Raw genomic sequence first — 16,164 nt, forward strand, 5'->3', positions numbered from 1 at the left:
AAGGAATGGTAACCAGTTTTCCTTTTAAAATTCATCGCATTATAAGCATGAATCTAACTATTCCTACTAGCTCTTCTACTCCTTCTTCAAAACGCTCGTCGGCCAAACAGTGACAATCGAACTCAAGAATGATCTTTCCATTCAAGGCACGCTTGTATCTGTCGACCAATTCTTAAATATCAAGCTAGATGATATCAAAGTCGTGGACGAAAAGAGATATCCTCATCTGGTATGCACACATCACAAACTTTGCACATAGCAACATTACTGTTTAAGTGCACTCCATTGTCACTAATACTGTTTCAATTTCACTACAGGCGTCAATAAAGAACTGCTTTATTCGTGGCTCGGTCGTCCGGTATGTCTCTCTTCCAAAAGCTGCTGTCGACACTGCTCTGCTTCAAGATGCTGCTCGCAAGGAAGCAACCACCAGGAGATAGCCTCTCATACTTCAAGAGGCAGTTACAGTGATGACAGAGGCAAACAGCACGGAGACGAGCCTTGGCTATTATAAATGGTTTGCTTCATATATATTTTTGACAGACAGAAACTTTTGTTGTACATAATCTATCATATAAGTTTGCGCTCAACAACTTCGAATGTTGCACTTTCTTTACCTTCACTTGGAATAATTGAACTTCATTCGAATCAAGTACCTGTAGATTGTGGAAAAGCTAAAGGTTAATATTGAGCTCCTTTCGACCGTTTGAGATAGCTTTCCTCATCTTGACTTGAGCCACATCATAGACAATGAATTCGTTGTATTGTAAAGCCATTCTTTCATCAGGATGAGACTTGTTTTCGATTGCTTTACCACAAGGAACCTTCACGCCATCAGGGAGGACCACAGCTGCTGAAGGATCAGGATGAACTCGCCCAACACCTTTCGTTGAGTGCTTGGCCTTGCCAAGTTTTCGATCAGCATGATAATCAGCCTAGAGCAGCGAGTTTTTTTTAACAGTTTGGGTGCTTTCACGGTCACCGCAAGCGAATTTGCGTAGCCTACATCAAACAGTTCCAGCTCGTCTCCTAGTCCAACCTCACAGAGCAAAAGCAAACCAGTATTGTTCTGAGGCGACGTAAAACAGTAATTTGCAGACTTTGAGACACAATCCGCAAAGTAACCTGGCGTGAGATTGAAACCATTTCAGTACACAAAACCATGGTAAATGTGAAAGCCCCGAAAGCAGCTGCACTCACATCCCTTCCCAAACATATAACCGGTTGATGGCGCTTCAGGAGGCGCGATACGTAATGATTGTGACAGAATCCTGATTATGATATGATGGGGTGAGAAATTTTGGCGTCACAATCTTGGAAGGGACCATGCACAATTTACGAACCCAGCCCAATTTGTGAGTCTCGAACCATGCCATAACAACTGCTTGTTATGCAAGTCTTTGAATCTTTCTTTCTCCATAGGCTTCGTCACTTCAAAGACATCAGCCACGTCAAGAGCATAACCAGAGTGAGTAGCACCATGGGTATTTTTGACGTAATTGACAACAAGTTTGAATGTATCGGACGATATGTCCACAGCCTTGATCGTGGTTTCCAGAGAACTATAGTTCAAATCCATTGGATTGGCAGTGATTTCTCCAGCATGGCTCTTTAAGATCGTCGTGGCGATTTGAATATCTCCAAGTGCTTCAACCATTTCCAGTTTTTTCTGGTTTTTGGTCGAGGAAGTGAGTATTCAAGGAACATAATTATGCCAGAAACACAACGTGAAATTACTTTCAAGTCTTGGGGAGTACGTATAACTGGGGGTACGCTAAAGCCAAATTCATGAGGGATGACGGTGTAAAAGGTAGATGAGAGTTGTTGCAGTGTATTCGCGTTGGGTTTTTTCTTGTTGATTTCTTCAGAGAGTTCCTGAAGCACGTCGTAGCCTTGTCGGATCATGCCCTTGGTGAGCTTTCCAAGAGGCATCTTCTTGGCTACAAACCAAATCAAGTTAGCAAAACAACCAAACCTATACATTGTTGAATACTGACCGTCATAACCAATCTCAGCCATCTGCTTGTTGAACATCTCAGTATCAAAGATTAATGACATGAGATCATATACGGGCTTCTCGAGGGTTGTTGGTGGAGGAGGTAGAGATGGCGCAGCAGCAGCACCACTTCCCGTTGCGGCATCTTCGTCCTCCTCATCTTCATCACCAAAATCGCGTTGGATCAGATGGTATTTACCAGCAACCTGAGATACAGCGGATGCATGTGTTGGAAAGCTGGCGGTGCCTCTGGAGTTTTAAAGCGTATTTTACCTTTTCAAAGTTGTCTCGATCACCCCAATCATTCCTGGTCTTGTCTCGGAATTTCTTCTCGAAAGACGCGATGGCGGCCTGGACGTTCGCTCCACACTTGTCGAGAGCTTGCTGACCAGTGTAACCGACTCTTCCCCACCTCGTGAATGTGACATACTCGTTCTATGTAGGCGAAGGTATGTGAGGATGGCTGACCAGTGCAGCAACGCGAGATAGATCGACAAGAGCAGTATCCCTTACTGCAGAATCAGACTTGAGGACTTGAATGACATAGAACTTGTTATTGTTCTTTGATATTTCAGTCTGATTGAGCATGACATCGTAAACAATACCATTTCCTGGGAAAGAGACTCGGGTTAGCAGGTTATTGTGCAGCGGTGAATAGGTGATAGCGGAGTGGTCTAGAATTGTATTTACAAATGCGACGAGAAACGGCAAGTCACCGTTGCGACATGATCATTCGCAACATACCTTCGTATACATGATAATTGGCAGCATTAGGCACTTCAGCGTCGACGACAGCTTTTCCCTTCTTGATATGTTTTACAAGTTTGGGTTGCGATTCTTCCTCTTCTTCAGGTTCTGGTTGGGCTTCTGCTTTTCGTTTGCGACCTTTGCCCTTGACGTCTGGTGGCGCAGATGAACTTGCATCAGCGGTAGCAGAAGTAGTTTGAGCATCAGCAGTGACAGTAAAGTCATTTGGATCCAAGAGTTTGCCTTCCTTGATCGAGTCTGTGATAAATCCGGAGTTGACGAGTTTGACATCAGTTCTCTCGTGAGCCTTCTTTATTTGAGCTTTAAGGGGAGCAGCTAGATCATCGGGTGTCAAGACCAAATAATTTGTCTAGAGTTTATGTTTGATGATGGTGGGTGTAGCTTTTGTAACGTTGTTGGCGATGTTTTGCCTTAAATGTCATGATGCATATATATGGAGAATGGTGAGGTACGATACCTTTTGAGTGACTGAAGCGAATACTTTGCCACCAGCTTCAGTAATCTGGTCCTTGAGCTCCTTGTTAGCGTCGACGCTGGATGTGATATGGAAGCCTAGGCCGTGAAACAACGCAGGAGCTTCTTCTAGAATTTCGGCATCATCTGAGGGATCCACAACTATTGGGTCATCAGCTCGTGCTTTCTTCTTGGGAGGCATCCTTGTTTTGGAGCAATGTTTTGGAGTCTCGAGTTACTCGTCGCTGACGCGTTATTCGCCTTCCTTTTAAGAAGGAATAGATATCGACGCTCGTAAACCTATAGATTGAGCGAAATCACGCTCTGGTCAGTGGAGCCAGTTCCATTCCTCACTGGTCTCCTTTTGCTCGATATTTTTCCAAACGCAAAGCTCCAGTAGTGGAAGCCAAACGATGGCAGCGTCTACTCATCTCGCGAGGGTCGTCGCTACGGACATCAGAACGAGGTTAAAACCAGCTATTATACCATGGTTGGGCTCTCTGGCTGCAAGGAATCAGCTTCATCACACTCACAGCACCATCAACCAACATCCAAGCATAATACTACCATCACCGCTGTCATCATCACGTATATATCCATGCATGCCTTCTCTAATTATATCCACTCCCTCCATACGCCATAAAACATATAGAAAGAAACAATCCAAACCAATGCAAAAGGTGCTGAAAAAGATGGCTGCCGACCCAGTCTTTGCTGCCGCAAAGAAACGCAAAGGTCCATATCAACCTGTAATGGAAAACAAATTCTGGAAGGTCGTGGGCGACATGAAGGTATACAAGGATGTCACCCCTGGTACTAGAAACAGACGCCATCCAGTCCGCTTCCATCTGCATCGAGGTAGTGCCATCAAACGTCTCTCTTTTGGTAAAAGGTCTACTGGTGGTAGAAACAATCATGGACGTGTCACCATCAGGCATCGTGGTGGCGGCCATAAACGACGTGTCAGAATAGTAGACTTTGTACGTAACGTCCCTGGGCCACACGAAGTAGTCAGGCTCGAATACGATCCAAACAGATCCGCAGATCTAGCTCTACTACGGTGTCTATCTACAAACGAATTCTCGTATATAATTAGACCTGATGGCTTGCAACCTGGTGCAATGGTAGAATCATGGCGTGGTGGCATCCCTGAAACTCCAGCGGGCCAGGAACCTATATCAAAGGCACGCATGATACGGGACGGTAACTGTCTACTACTCAAGGATATTCCTGCAGGTACAATAGTGCATTGCATATCTCTTACCACTATTGGGCCAGCAAAAATGTGTAGATCAGCAGGAACGTCTGGCCAGTTACTGCAAGTCACTGACGAAGGAATGGCTCATGTACGTGTGTCTTCGAAGGAAGTACGCATGGTACCAGCTACTGCTGTCGCTACAATCGGTGTAGTGTGTAATGCCAATCATAATCAAAGAATATGGGGTAAAGCTGGTAGCAGAAGGCATCGCGGTTGGAGGCCTTCAGTGAGATTAAAGGCTATGAGTCCCTACGATGGTATGGGAAGTGGTGCGGGACGCGGAAGTCCTTGGGGCAAGATGAAGCGTGGTTGGAAGACAGTAAGAAAACCAAACTCAATGGTTATCACTCCTAGATGGAAGGCCAAGCTCCGCTCAACATAAAAACATATGAAAATGTAGCTTCCATTGCTTGCCATAGTATAAACTATCATGAACAATAGAAGTACAGGATATTGCATCTCGAATACTCATAGAAATATCGTTCTAAGCCGTCAGATCGCGAATTGTTCGCTTCGTAGTGATCAGAGACGTGTTCACGAATTTCAGGCTTCGCAAGTTTGTTCGTCAGCAATAGTTTATCGCCTCCTTCTGTCCCTTCAAATCAATTCCTGAGTCAAACACACACACAATACAAGAAACCGCATGAAAACGGCCTTACTCGAGAGCTTGTAACGATGCTCAAGCGCAAGCCTCTATACAATCTATGGGTCCATGATGAACGGCTTTCCAAGCTAGAGCTCGTAATCAATCCCGACCACTTTCCTAATGTGAAGGTAGGAGATGTGCTCGAGATATTTCATCCTTCATCCGATTCTGTATCTAGTAAGTACATGCTGTCTATTTGACTATGTGACTTTATTCCTGATTGTTTATTGCTTGATCAAAAACATTTTTGTGACCGTGATTCTAATGTAGGTATGGAGAGATTGGCAGCTCGACCTGGAACAGACCCATTCTCAGGCTACAAGCCAATTGATCCTACAAAGCGACTCATATTGAACGTCGCATCAGTTGATCGTGACTTGGTTGCAAAGTCAGACAAGCTTCAGGTTTGTGTTTCATCAATGTTTTGAATCACCGTCCCTTAACACGTATGTACGGTAGATATCTATTGCTCAACATGCCGCTGCTTGTTTTGAACTCCAGGCTCGGACAGATGTCTGTGTTCGCAAGGTAGGTCGTGATTCCGGCTGCCTTGCAAAACCGACTCTGACCAAACAATGATTCTTAGATCAATCCTGCTGATTACACTGCTGAATACGTGGAATTGACATTTAGAGATCAGTATATTGGCAGGAGTGAAATGTGGCGTGTCAAACTATCATTAAACAACACGGCAGTCTATGTTGGGAAGAAACTCTCGTCAGCGAATGGTGTGAGAGCTCAAGTGAAAGAAATCTCTCTTAGCAAAGGCCATTCAGTACGTACAACCTCTTCTTGTATCTGAAGGCGGCGTGTCCTTGGGCCAAATTGTGGGTTAGCCAAATTACATTCTGACTCTTTATTCTCTAAAGGTACAATGTGCTTATATTACTGATGATACTAAAGCCATCTTCCGATCAGAATCTGCCAAATATTTTCTGTTTATACAGATGGGAAAGGGCATGTGGGATTTCGATGAAGATGGTGAATTGTATTCAGAAAAATGTCTACATGGCTTTTTACCAGATCTCTTTGGACGATGGAAGGACATTGGAGTCAACCACGTCGTGTCAATAGTGCTCTTTGCTCGAGTATTTTATAGCAAAGATGGCATAGAAGCGGCTACTGGAGACAAGAGCTCAACCGCTAGTAATGAGACATCGACACTGCCGATAAGTTATGACTCGAATAGTCGACCGTATCGTGATTACTATAGAGTAGTAGTGGATTGGGAAACCCGTACTGACTGGACCCAAGTTCTCATACCATTGAAAATGGAATTTGTAAGATTTCAAAAAACGGTATTGCAGCATGGAGACGGTGACGATGCAATCTTGTCTGGAGTCTTGTCTAGTGCTTCAAAGGGCAATATTCTAGAAGCCATCAATCTGGCCCTAAATCCATTCGATAAACATTATATTGATCGAGATTTGGTTCGAACAGGTCTGGCAATAGTTGTCGTAACGCCAGGACCTGGATTCTTTGAAGTGGATAAGCAAATGCTCAGGCTTACTACCCAGCGCATGGTTGAGAATGGTATTGGGATGGACTTGGTATGCTTGTCAAAACCCCCATTATACACGGTACCGCTCTTCCAATTCCCATCAAAGGACGTGGCACCATTCGGTAGACCTAGTCACTCGAAAAGTAATACAGAGGATGAGCCACATAGTTTACATAGTGATCGCCGCTATGGAAGTACCATTAGCACGATGAAATCCTCTGGAATGGATCTTGATAAACGTGGTGATGTCTGGGACCCTCTGTTTTGTGACGATGAAGACTCCAATCCATCTCCATATAAACCTGTATATAGTGTACCGCATTGGGTAGATATCAGCTTTTGGAATCGAGCAACATCGACCAGTGTTGACCAGAATCCGGGGTTTGTTCTCCGTGCGAAGATGTATGAGTTGCAAATGATGGGTGGTACTGAGATGATGGGATCTATCATCATGGTGAAAAGATTAGATTGGAATGAAGGAATTGGTGATGAAACCTCCAGTAGTGACGATGATGGTGATAATGTAGATAGCAAACCTAACAGAGTCACTATTGATGACACTGCTTTCTTGTACGAGAGATATGATGATCGAATATTTGTTGGAGAGATGGACAAGGCAATACATTGGCGTACACGGGCTGTATCCATGAATACAGGAGAAAGCTCATCAGGACTACGGACTCCCTTGAGTCCAGGTGGGTTAGCAAGTCTTTCGCCCCTCTCTGAATCCCGTTTTTGATTTATTGAGCTCACACGCTAGTTTCCTGTTAGAAATTGCTCCAATTCGAACGGTTGCTCCACCTCCTTCATTGGGCGCTGCCTATTCGTCTTACAAGATGACTGACACTGTGCGTAGTTTGGATGCTGATGTAATGTTTCGGCACCAAAACAGCTCCTCTGACGAGGTCGACACGCTCACTCGCAAGGAGGGCGAAGCCTTGTTGGCAAGACTTCGAAGCAACACACCGACTAGTGGTAGTGTTCGACCAAGCAAGTCAGCAACAGCTTTGAGTAGTTTATTTTCAGCTGGATCAGATGATTATTCAAAGGTGCGTGCATGTCGAATCTGAATTGTTGTGTGAGATCATACCATCGACCCGTCCTCTTTTTTTCGTTAGCGGAGAAGGTATGATTCCAAGACATCTCCCCGAGCTAGACCAGTTGCCATCGATTACGAAGATGCTCGATACGGTGGCCCAACTAGAATAGACTTAGAAGACATTGAATCTGATGACGAACGACGATATGGTGGTCCAACGTCTGATCCAATCAATCTCAGACGTGGTAGTGATCATCAAACAAATCAATCCTCAGGATCCAATCGTGCCCTCGACTCATCACCATTACTGGGTAGCAACATCCTTGGATCCACTACAAGTACATCACGCAGTCCCAACAGAATTCTGAATTTACGACAACCAATACGTCAAAATTATATAAATCCTTGCAATCCCTCCAATAATATTATAAAGGCATCAAGTAATGTACGTCGATGGCAGCATGTATTTGCCAAGTCGATGGACCCATCTCGCAATGACGCGATGCCGAATTGGAAGGGTTTGTGCACCCCCGCTTGTCTGCCACTAACAACGGATTATTTCCCACCTCAAAAGGAGCTCAGTGAACTATATCAGGACTACAACCATACAACATCACCGGATGATGTGTTTTGGTCTCATAAAGCAGGCTCTACTGAAGAAAAACGGATGGAAGCATTGTTAATGGAATTGATTTCACAAAGATTGGCTCAAGGATTTCAGCTCATTGCTATGCCAGCTGTTGAAGCATATCAAAAGATGCCGCTGGCCACGTCGTTTGATATAAATGAGCCACCAGCTATGGGTACCAAGATGCAAACCCGTTCACCATACTTGTCTTTGGGTGATCAGCTGCACCTCTTACGATACGATGCCACTGGACGTAATATAGAAGTAAAACGATATGTCCGTAAAATAGCCTACTCAAAAACTCCATTGAAGTATGCCTGTGCTATATGGCCAAAGCTACTGGACTCGTATTACTCAAAAACTCTCAAGTTTTCATACCCACAATTCTCTACTTATAATTGGAATTATCTAGATCAATATGTTGCTGGGTATCAAGATGAGATGACAGAGTCGTTAAGATTTTGGCGAACTCGCTTCATCTTGATTCCAGCTGATACAATGCCAGCACCGAATAATGTATTGAGTTATCCAATGGACGAAACATTAACAGAAGAAGAGAAACGTATTGAAGGCTTTAAAAGATTTGAGGAACTCTGTTTTGCACGAGCAAGACGCCTCAATCCATCTGAACAAGATGGTAGTAAAAAGGTGGTGTCACAACCTGTAAACATTATTCGTGTAGATGTAAATATCTCGTCCTATGTTCGTGACGAAATGCTAAAAGCTGGATCAACTTCAGAATCGGTCGACGTCTTGGGCAGTGGAATGCTCACTCCTCGCACATCCTCCACCGTCATGCATCGCCGTACTTCTGTAACTGAAAAGTCGCCTTCTGGAATAGCTGCTACTGGAGATGCCGATGATGGTAGATTATCAAAGTCGTCGTCACTGCATGCTATTGCTACTGCAATGCAATCAGCCAATGGTGTACCATTTAAAGATCGTCGCTGGCAGTTTAAATTATATCACCGAGTCTTTCTGGGATCAGAATGTTTGCAATGGATGATACGATCCTTTACCGATATTGAGTCTCATGAAGATGCTCTAGCATTTGGAAATGTCTTGCTTGAACGAGGGCTCTTTGAACACGTGAAGAAGAGTCACAAGTTCTTGGATGGTCATTACTTTTATTGGTTGACAAAGGACTACAGCAGTTCAACCAACAGCAGCAGCCATACTGGTGGTAAAGATCGACAATCGCCAGTCCCAGAAAAAGTAGTAGCTGTTGGCAATGCAGTTCCATCTATCTCGACCAAAACAACTGGAGGTGGAGGAGGATGGTTTGGATCATCCAAGTCAGAAACAATGGATGGAGTCACGTCACCGAATGCCGCAACCAGCGATAGTAAAACAATCGATGGTAAATTAGCGCCTATGTCTGCCGTATCTATAAATCCCACACCACCACCAACAGGTACTCAGCCTAGCGTAGCAGGATCGACTAGTAATTTGGTAACAGCTGGTAGTTTATGGGAGCATTTGCAAAGACAACAGCATCAACAGCCTGGAAAACGAGCCTTTGAATTGTCCAAAACTCTAATAATCGATCTAGACCCGATGAATCGATCAGACCGACAAGAAGTTGCTACACTTCATTACGATACTATATACTGTCATAATACGTGTTATCACTTTCAGCTTCACTGGCTCTTGTGTACTGCTCGTCTTATTGAAGACTTGTTGGTATCATGGGGTCGCGTAGCAGACAAGTGTGGTCTCAAGCTTGTAGAAGCACCAGTTGAGCAAGCTATGCCCTTCTCTGACGAAAATCCCTTCCTGTCAGTGGTACCCATCCATCTGGCTGTGCAACCTCCATCTAGTGCATCGGTAATAGAGAAGCTGACTCTGGCAAAGAGGGATCCATATCTATATTTTGAGCATGAGCTTGTGAAATCGGAAGGATTTGTATTGGATATGGAAGCTGTAGATCGATTCCCACCTGGATCAGTGAATGCGGATTATAATCGTACGTATCGGTATACTCAGTATGTCCATCGAACAGGGATTGCCTTTATACAAATACGAGAACCGGGACAAGGCTTTTATTGGGTCAATAATCGACTATATTTGACGAATAATCCCGTGGGTCCAATATCACGTTCCACACCAACTACTTCTGGACTAGGGACACCTGGGCATCAACAGCAACAGCTGCTGGTATCCAGTCAGTCGCAATTGACTCCAACGCCCACTTCTGCTACATCGGCTAATGGATCGTTTTTGTCACCATTGACGCCAGCAGCTCTTCGACAACGCTTTACATCTCTTTGCAATGATGAACGGTATCTGGAATCATTCTTTGCCGCCAAGATGCCAGCTGTAGCGTCAGAAGCTATTGATGAGGTGAGTTGTGTTTGAGCATGTGTTTGTGTCGTCTTCTTCTTAATCTGTTCGCGTTTTTTTTTGCAAACAATCGTTTGTGGTGAGTTTGGGCTAATACTCTCGTTTGAAATGCAGAATGCCATTAAGGAAGCCTTGAGAGACGCGACTTCGAGCGCCATTGTGGACGATATGTTGAACGCGAAATCTGTTGAATAATAATTAGAGGATGTAGGACAGCATTTGAGAATTTAGTATTTCCCTCGCATTATATATAAACCGTTTGCATGCCACACAATTCCGTCAAAAAGGTAGCTGAGCTTGTGCGCGCTGAGCGTATTTCGTTGGCCAAAAGCACAAAACATTGGTTTTCTCAAAGATGGCTGCCCCGATGGTTATAGGAAATCTGCGCATGCCCAAGGCTCCATTAGTGCCTCCTCCTACTGAACCTTGCCAAACTTTATATGTACACAATCTGAATGAAAAGGTCAACCTGGAAGGTACCTCAAATTCACAGTTTGGCCAAACATCAAGCAACTGAACATGCAAACCAAGTGATGTACAACTTACTTTTCTGCTTATCATCTAGCTCTGAAGAAGGCGCTACGAGCTCTATTTCAAGATTATGGCGAGGTGCTCGACATTCAAGCTGGGAAATCACTCTCGAAAAGAGGACAGGCATTCATTGTGTTCAAGGAAGTCGACTCTGCGTCAAAGGCATTGAGAGAAGTGCAAGGATTTCCGTTATATGGTAAACCGATGGTATGGTCTAGAGTGGTGTTGCTTTGCTTTGTTTTCTCAACGAGATAACTGAAGGTGCTTTTTCCTAGGACATTCAATATGCGAGATCCAAGAGTGATGCTATAGCTAAATTGGATGGAAGTTTGGAAGAGAACGTCAAGAAGAGAGCTGCTGAAAAGGGTATTCTTCGTTGCTAACACAAAAACATGTGAATTCGTGTTGAAATCTTTTGTCTATTTAGAAATACGGGCACGAGAACCAAAGAAACCAAAACCAGCATCCGAACCCGCCAAATCATATACACCAGCCTTTTGGAAGCCAGACTTATCTTCCCCCAGCAAAGTCTTGTTTGTGGAGAATTTATCGCCGGATACCACGGAAGCTGCTCTTGTTGCCCTGTTCAAGCAGTACGTTAAATTGGTTTTTATTGCAAACTCTGGTTGAGGTTGCTAATGATTAAACTAGGTTTGATGGCTTTCTGGAAGTTCGATTGGTGTCGGGAAAGAATGTTGGTATGTGGGTGTAAACAACAGTGGAATTCAACCCTTTAAACACTCTTACAATCAAACTTAGCATTTGTGGAATATGATAATGAGCATTTATCTTCGATCGCTCTTGCACAGCTACAAGGTCACAAGGTAAGCGCAACTGTTACATTTGCTACCTTCCATTTAACTAAGGATTTCCTGATTTGAATAGATAACAGGAGATCATGCTCTCCGCATCTCGTTCAGAAGGTGAAGGTCCTCTATTTTGCAATATGTATGTATACAGAATGAAACAAGGTCATTGTACTATGAGCTCCTAGTGTTTTTTGTTTTCAATTTCGTCGACAGTTCGTAGCAGCACTCTAATAAATGGAATTGTTAATTGGGATCAGACCAGAGAGTGAAAGAGAAGAATGCATACCGTATTCTCATCTTGAGTTTCTCATTTTCGAGCTTTACAGCGTCGAGCTCTTTTGATGATGCAGCTGTTGATGGTGTTGTTGCTTCTAAAGGGATGATGACTGTTAGGATCGTTGGCGAAACGTACAAAAAAAGAAAGTTTGCGAAATACTTGATGCATCTGGTGATGAGGTTGTCAAGAGTGTCTTTAAATGTTTGACCTGATTTTCCAGCCCGGATATTTGAGCAGACAGTCCTTCAAAGTCACTCATTGTACTAATATTTGTTATAGGAGACAATTTGTATCGTGGCGAAGTGACTAGTATCCTCGACAAAAACCTCATACAGTTTGCTTTTAATGAGACTTTTATCGAAGGAATCCAGGGACTGTACACGCTAGGGAAGAAATAGCGACGCGTCCTATCGTGATTCTGCGAATACTAGGCTATTATTGGCACGTCTTGTCTCCACTTTCACCGCCAGGAGTTGCCTCAACAGCCTTTAATCTTTGAGACGACGAACTCACACACCACCTGCTGTAGTAGACTGCCCATAGTCCTGCAGCGTCAGTCATCACAATAATACTGCGTTCTAGTAGCTAGACAATGAGTTCTCCTGACCTGCACCAGCTGCTCTATGGAGTTCCGATTACTTGCCATGCTTGGAACAAGGACCGCTCGAGTATGTGATTGTTATTGTTGTCTTCTTATGATCTGTTATCTTGTCGCATTGATTTATTGTCTGTTCTCTTTCTTCTCAACCCTCAATCTCTCTCATCAGTGGTCGCCATCAGTCCAAACAATCATGAGGTCCACATTTACAAGAAATCGGGTTCTACCTTCACTGTGGCCCATGTCCTGAATGAGGTATCCATTTCTTACAAGTGTATACACTAGAATTCATCAAAGTCTTGATTCATCTGCAATTCGTCGTGGTTGCCGTCTTTCGACCAATCAACCGTCCACAACTCGCAACGCTCACACAGTTACCATAGCACGACAAACTAGTCACCTCAATCGACTGGGCTCCAAACTCAAACCGTATCGTCACCTGCTCACAAGATCGTAACGCCTATGTCTGGACTTGGGACGGCTCCTTGTGGAAACCTACTCTGGTCTTGCTTCGTATCAACCGAGCTGCTACCTTTGTACGTTGGTCGCCATTCGAAAACAAGTTTGCCGTCGCTAGTGGCGCTAGATGCATCTCGGTATGCTACTTTGAAGAAGACAATGACTGGTGGGTTTCAAAACACATCAAGAAACCTATTCGATCTACTGTCTTGTCCTTGGACTGGCATCCTGAAAACATTCTGCTTGTTTCTGGGTCGGCGGATATGACGGTGTGTACCAAATCATATGCTAATGTTGTGTATAGCGAAGGGCCTTGTTCGGCTCGTGTGATTTCATCTCATCACCACGTCATCTAGGCACGAGTCTTTTCTGCCTTCATCAAGGGTACAGACACCAAGTAAGTCACCCATTTGATTTGTTTGTTACACTCCATGTACTCAGCCTTGATGATATGTAGAGCTTCCAGTCCTGTATGGGGTGAAAAGCTTCCATTTGGTACTGTCTGCGCTGAATACTCTAACGGGCCTGGAGGTTGGGTACATGGTGTTGCCTTTGCTCCTAGTGGCAACTTTATTGGATGGGTCGGTAAGACTTGTTGAGAGGGCAAAAACGAAAGATATCCGTCATACCCGCAAATGTCTCACAACTCTTTCTATAATCATCAGGACACGACTCTAGTCTGTCGCTTGCTTCACCTGCTTGGGGTCCTGCTCCTGTTACCATCAAGACATCGACTTTGCCCCTCATGTCGATGATCTTTACATCGGAAAACACTATTGTGGCAGCAGGACATGACTGTACCCCTTACTTGTTTGCAAACCAAAACAACAAATGGTAATATCGTACCATCAAACATTTCACCATGATATTTCGTTTTGCGACATGTTTTTTGCTTGCTAACATATCGTCTCGCTTTAGGGTCTTGGTGGACAAGATGGACCGTGGACAGAAAAAGTCTACTACAGGAGACAATGCCATGGCCAAATTCAAGCAAATGGATAGTAAGGCTCAAGCTGGTCAGGGTGATACTGAATTGACTACCAATCACCAAAACACCATCACGTAAGTTGTTGTTGTTGATGAAATCGAATTGCGAATTGTGAAGAATAACGCCAAAAATACGACTATTTAGATCTGTTCGAGCATATGCTGGACCTAGTGGATCCGTTACGCGATTCTCTACAAGTGGCGTTGATGGTAAATTGGCTGTTTGGGATACGTCTTTGAGTGATGCGATGTCTGGCATGCGCATGAAGTAGTAGTTGAAGTAGTTAGTAGCGCGTCTAGTCTATGTACTTTTTGTTATAAAACACGACTTCCAGAAAGTGCAAGTAATGTGTGACGTCAACGCTGAGTTCAAGAACCTATTACTTCACCCATTACAAGTCAGCACGAGGGAGAGCGAGAGAGAAGATGGCTATAAGGGAAGAAGTAGTTGCCTCGGCAGTAAAGTTTCTCAAAGATCCCAAAGTGTCGACATCTCCACTAGCAAAGAAGATATCGTTTCTAGAAAGCAAAGGATTGTCATCAGAGGAAATTGAAGAAGCTGTATCTCGAAGTGCAACTGGCGCCAGTACAAGCACTACCACGTCTACTACCACTACAAATGTATCGGCTGGTGCTGTCGGCGCCCCTGGATCCATGGCTCCCGTCCCAGGCCAACATCAAATGATGCCTGGAACTGCTGGTATGCCATATCCACAACAGCAGCCATACGGACCTCCTGTTCCGTATCAGGGCGGTCAACCATACTATCCTCCATACGGTCCGCTACCCCCTCATCAACAGCAACAGCAAGGATTCCAAGTATCACAGTTAGGTTGGAAGGATTACTTTATTGGTGCGGTCGTCGCTATGGGTGCTTCATACGGCATGTTCCAACTCATCAAGGTACATAGCAGCGTGATTACCCCAAAGTCGTTTCGAAAGAACTTGAAAATTGTGTCCACTGTGGTTTTTTTGTTGCTGTTGTTCACCTCGAGCTTACTAGTACCATTTAACACCACCCTGACATCTAACTCAATCTCCTCTTCCACCAGACATATATAGGCCCACTAGTATCCTGGCCAACAGACCAAAAACTAGAAGTAGAACGTAAACGCATCGACGAACAATTATCATCTGCTTCAACTGCCATTGCTGCCGTCAAGGATGAAACCGAACAGGTCGTAAAAGCAATGGAATCACAAGCTACCAAAGTCAACTCGTCACTAGATACCATGCATACTATATTAAGAGATTTACGGGACTTGGATGATAAACGTGATGTCGAGTTTAAGGCTCTGAGAGATGATATGGAAAATATCAAGACTATGATTCCAAAGGTGAGAAGTGGCGGACATATTTGCGTCAGTATATGGCGCAATTTTCTCTCGGTGTTTTTGGGGTTACTGACCGATTTTTTTAGATGCTGGACAAGACAAAGGAAGCTCAAAGTAGTGTATTGACCGACCTACAGACTGAAATCAAGGTATGAAGGACCTTACTTTCAAACACTAATTCATAAAACTAACATGAAACCAAATCGTAGTCATTGAAAAACTTGTTGTTAAATCGGAGGTTGGGAGGTGCTTCACTACCCATACCAGGTCTCAACACTGCAGACGAGCAAGATGCACCAGCTCCAACATCAGTTCCTGCTCCACAGTCAGTGATTGCACAACCACCAGCATCAACAGTACCTCCAGTAACGCAAACACCTCAAACTCGATCAATACCTATAAAGCCATCAATTCCGGCCTGGCAGTTAGAAGCTCAAGCTGCTGCTGATGCCAAGAAAGCGGAAGATGCGATATCATCAGCACCATAAAGTGAAAAATACACTGATATTTTTGCATATAATTTTTTTTGTCAAAAAA

The 16,164-nt window shown here is 44.1% G+C and overlaps 7 protein-coding genes across 7 annotated transcripts; 6 read left to right on the top strand and 1 right to left on the bottom strand.

Moving 5' to 3' along the window:
* Positions 1–5: 5 nt before the first annotated feature.
* SmJEL517_g05552 (uncharacterized protein) lies at positions 6–440 on the top strand (the record flags this gene model as incomplete). The annotated part of the gene is made up of 3 exons (XM_031171478.1): positions 6–8; positions 71–229; positions 318–440. 3 exons carry the CDS (start codon positions 6–8, stop codon positions 438–440), a joined length of 285 nt encoding a protein of 94 aa, XP_031022533.1.
* Positions 441–674: 234 nt separating this feature from the next.
* SmJEL517_g05553 (uncharacterized protein) lies at positions 675–3,419 on the bottom strand (the record flags this gene model as incomplete). The annotated part of the gene is made up of 10 exons (XM_031171479.1): positions 675–935; positions 1,007–1,125; positions 1,201–1,271; positions 1,344–1,669; positions 1,738–1,940; positions 1,998–2,202; positions 2,270–2,431; positions 2,510–2,607; positions 2,741–3,113; positions 3,222–3,419. 10 exons carry the CDS (start codon positions 3,417–3,419, stop codon positions 675–677), a joined length of 2,016 nt encoding a protein of 671 aa, XP_031022534.1.
* Positions 3,420–3,630: 211 nt separating this feature from the next.
* Positions 3,631–4,857, top strand: SmJEL517_g05554 (uncharacterized protein; the record flags this gene model as incomplete). The annotated part of the gene is made up of 1 exon (XM_031171480.1): positions 3,631–4,857. The coding sequence occupies one exon, from the start codon at positions 3,631–3,633 to the stop codon at positions 4,855–4,857; it is 1,227 nt and encodes a 408-aa protein (XP_031022531.1).
* A 293-nt stretch (positions 4,858–5,150) lies between these two features.
* Positions 5,151–10,827, top strand: SmJEL517_g05555 (uncharacterized protein; the record flags this gene model as incomplete). The annotated part of the gene is made up of 8 exons (XM_031171481.1): positions 5,151–5,298; positions 5,392–5,525; positions 5,581–5,649; positions 5,708–5,896; positions 5,991–7,317; positions 7,394–7,671; positions 7,741–10,632; positions 10,747–10,827. 8 exons carry the CDS (start codon positions 5,151–5,153, stop codon positions 10,825–10,827), a joined length of 5,118 nt encoding a protein of 1,705 aa, XP_031022532.1.
* Positions 10,828–10,987: 160 nt separating this feature from the next.
* Positions 10,988–12,090, top strand: SmJEL517_g05556 (uncharacterized protein; the record flags this gene model as incomplete). The annotated part of the gene is made up of 7 exons (XM_031171482.1): positions 10,988–11,108; positions 11,198–11,370; positions 11,439–11,529; positions 11,591–11,756; positions 11,815–11,861; positions 11,923–11,987; positions 12,049–12,090. 7 exons carry the CDS (start codon positions 10,988–10,990, stop codon positions 12,088–12,090), a joined length of 705 nt encoding a protein of 234 aa, XP_031022529.1.
* A 751-nt stretch (positions 12,091–12,841) lies between these two features.
* SmJEL517_g05557 (uncharacterized protein) lies at positions 12,842–14,565 on the top strand (the record flags this gene model as incomplete). Its single annotated transcript, XM_031171483.1, has 8 exons — positions 12,842–12,917; positions 13,017–13,102; positions 13,231–13,575; positions 13,663–13,703; positions 13,764–13,891; positions 13,972–14,140; positions 14,225–14,368; positions 14,439–14,565. The coding sequence occupies 8 exons, from the start codon at positions 12,842–12,844 to the stop codon at positions 14,563–14,565; spliced, it is 1,116 nt and encodes a 371-aa protein (XP_031022530.1).
* A 154-nt stretch (positions 14,566–14,719) lies between these two features.
* Positions 14,720–16,115, top strand: SmJEL517_g05558 (uncharacterized protein; the record flags this gene model as incomplete). Its single annotated transcript, XM_031171484.1, has 4 exons — positions 14,720–15,196; positions 15,346–15,630; positions 15,714–15,776; positions 15,837–16,115. The coding sequence occupies 4 exons, from the start codon at positions 14,720–14,722 to the stop codon at positions 16,113–16,115; spliced, it is 1,104 nt and encodes a 367-aa protein (XP_031022527.1).
* Between the last annotated feature and the right edge of the window lie 49 nt (positions 16,116–16,164).

Source organism: Synchytrium microbalum (genome assembly GCF_006535985.1).
Source record: "Synchytrium microbalum strain JEL517 chromosome Unknown SmJEL517_scf0052, whole genome shotgun sequence".
Classification (NCBI taxonomy): Eukaryota; Fungi; Chytridiomycota; class Chytridiomycetes; order Synchytriales; family Synchytriaceae; genus Synchytrium; species Synchytrium microbalum.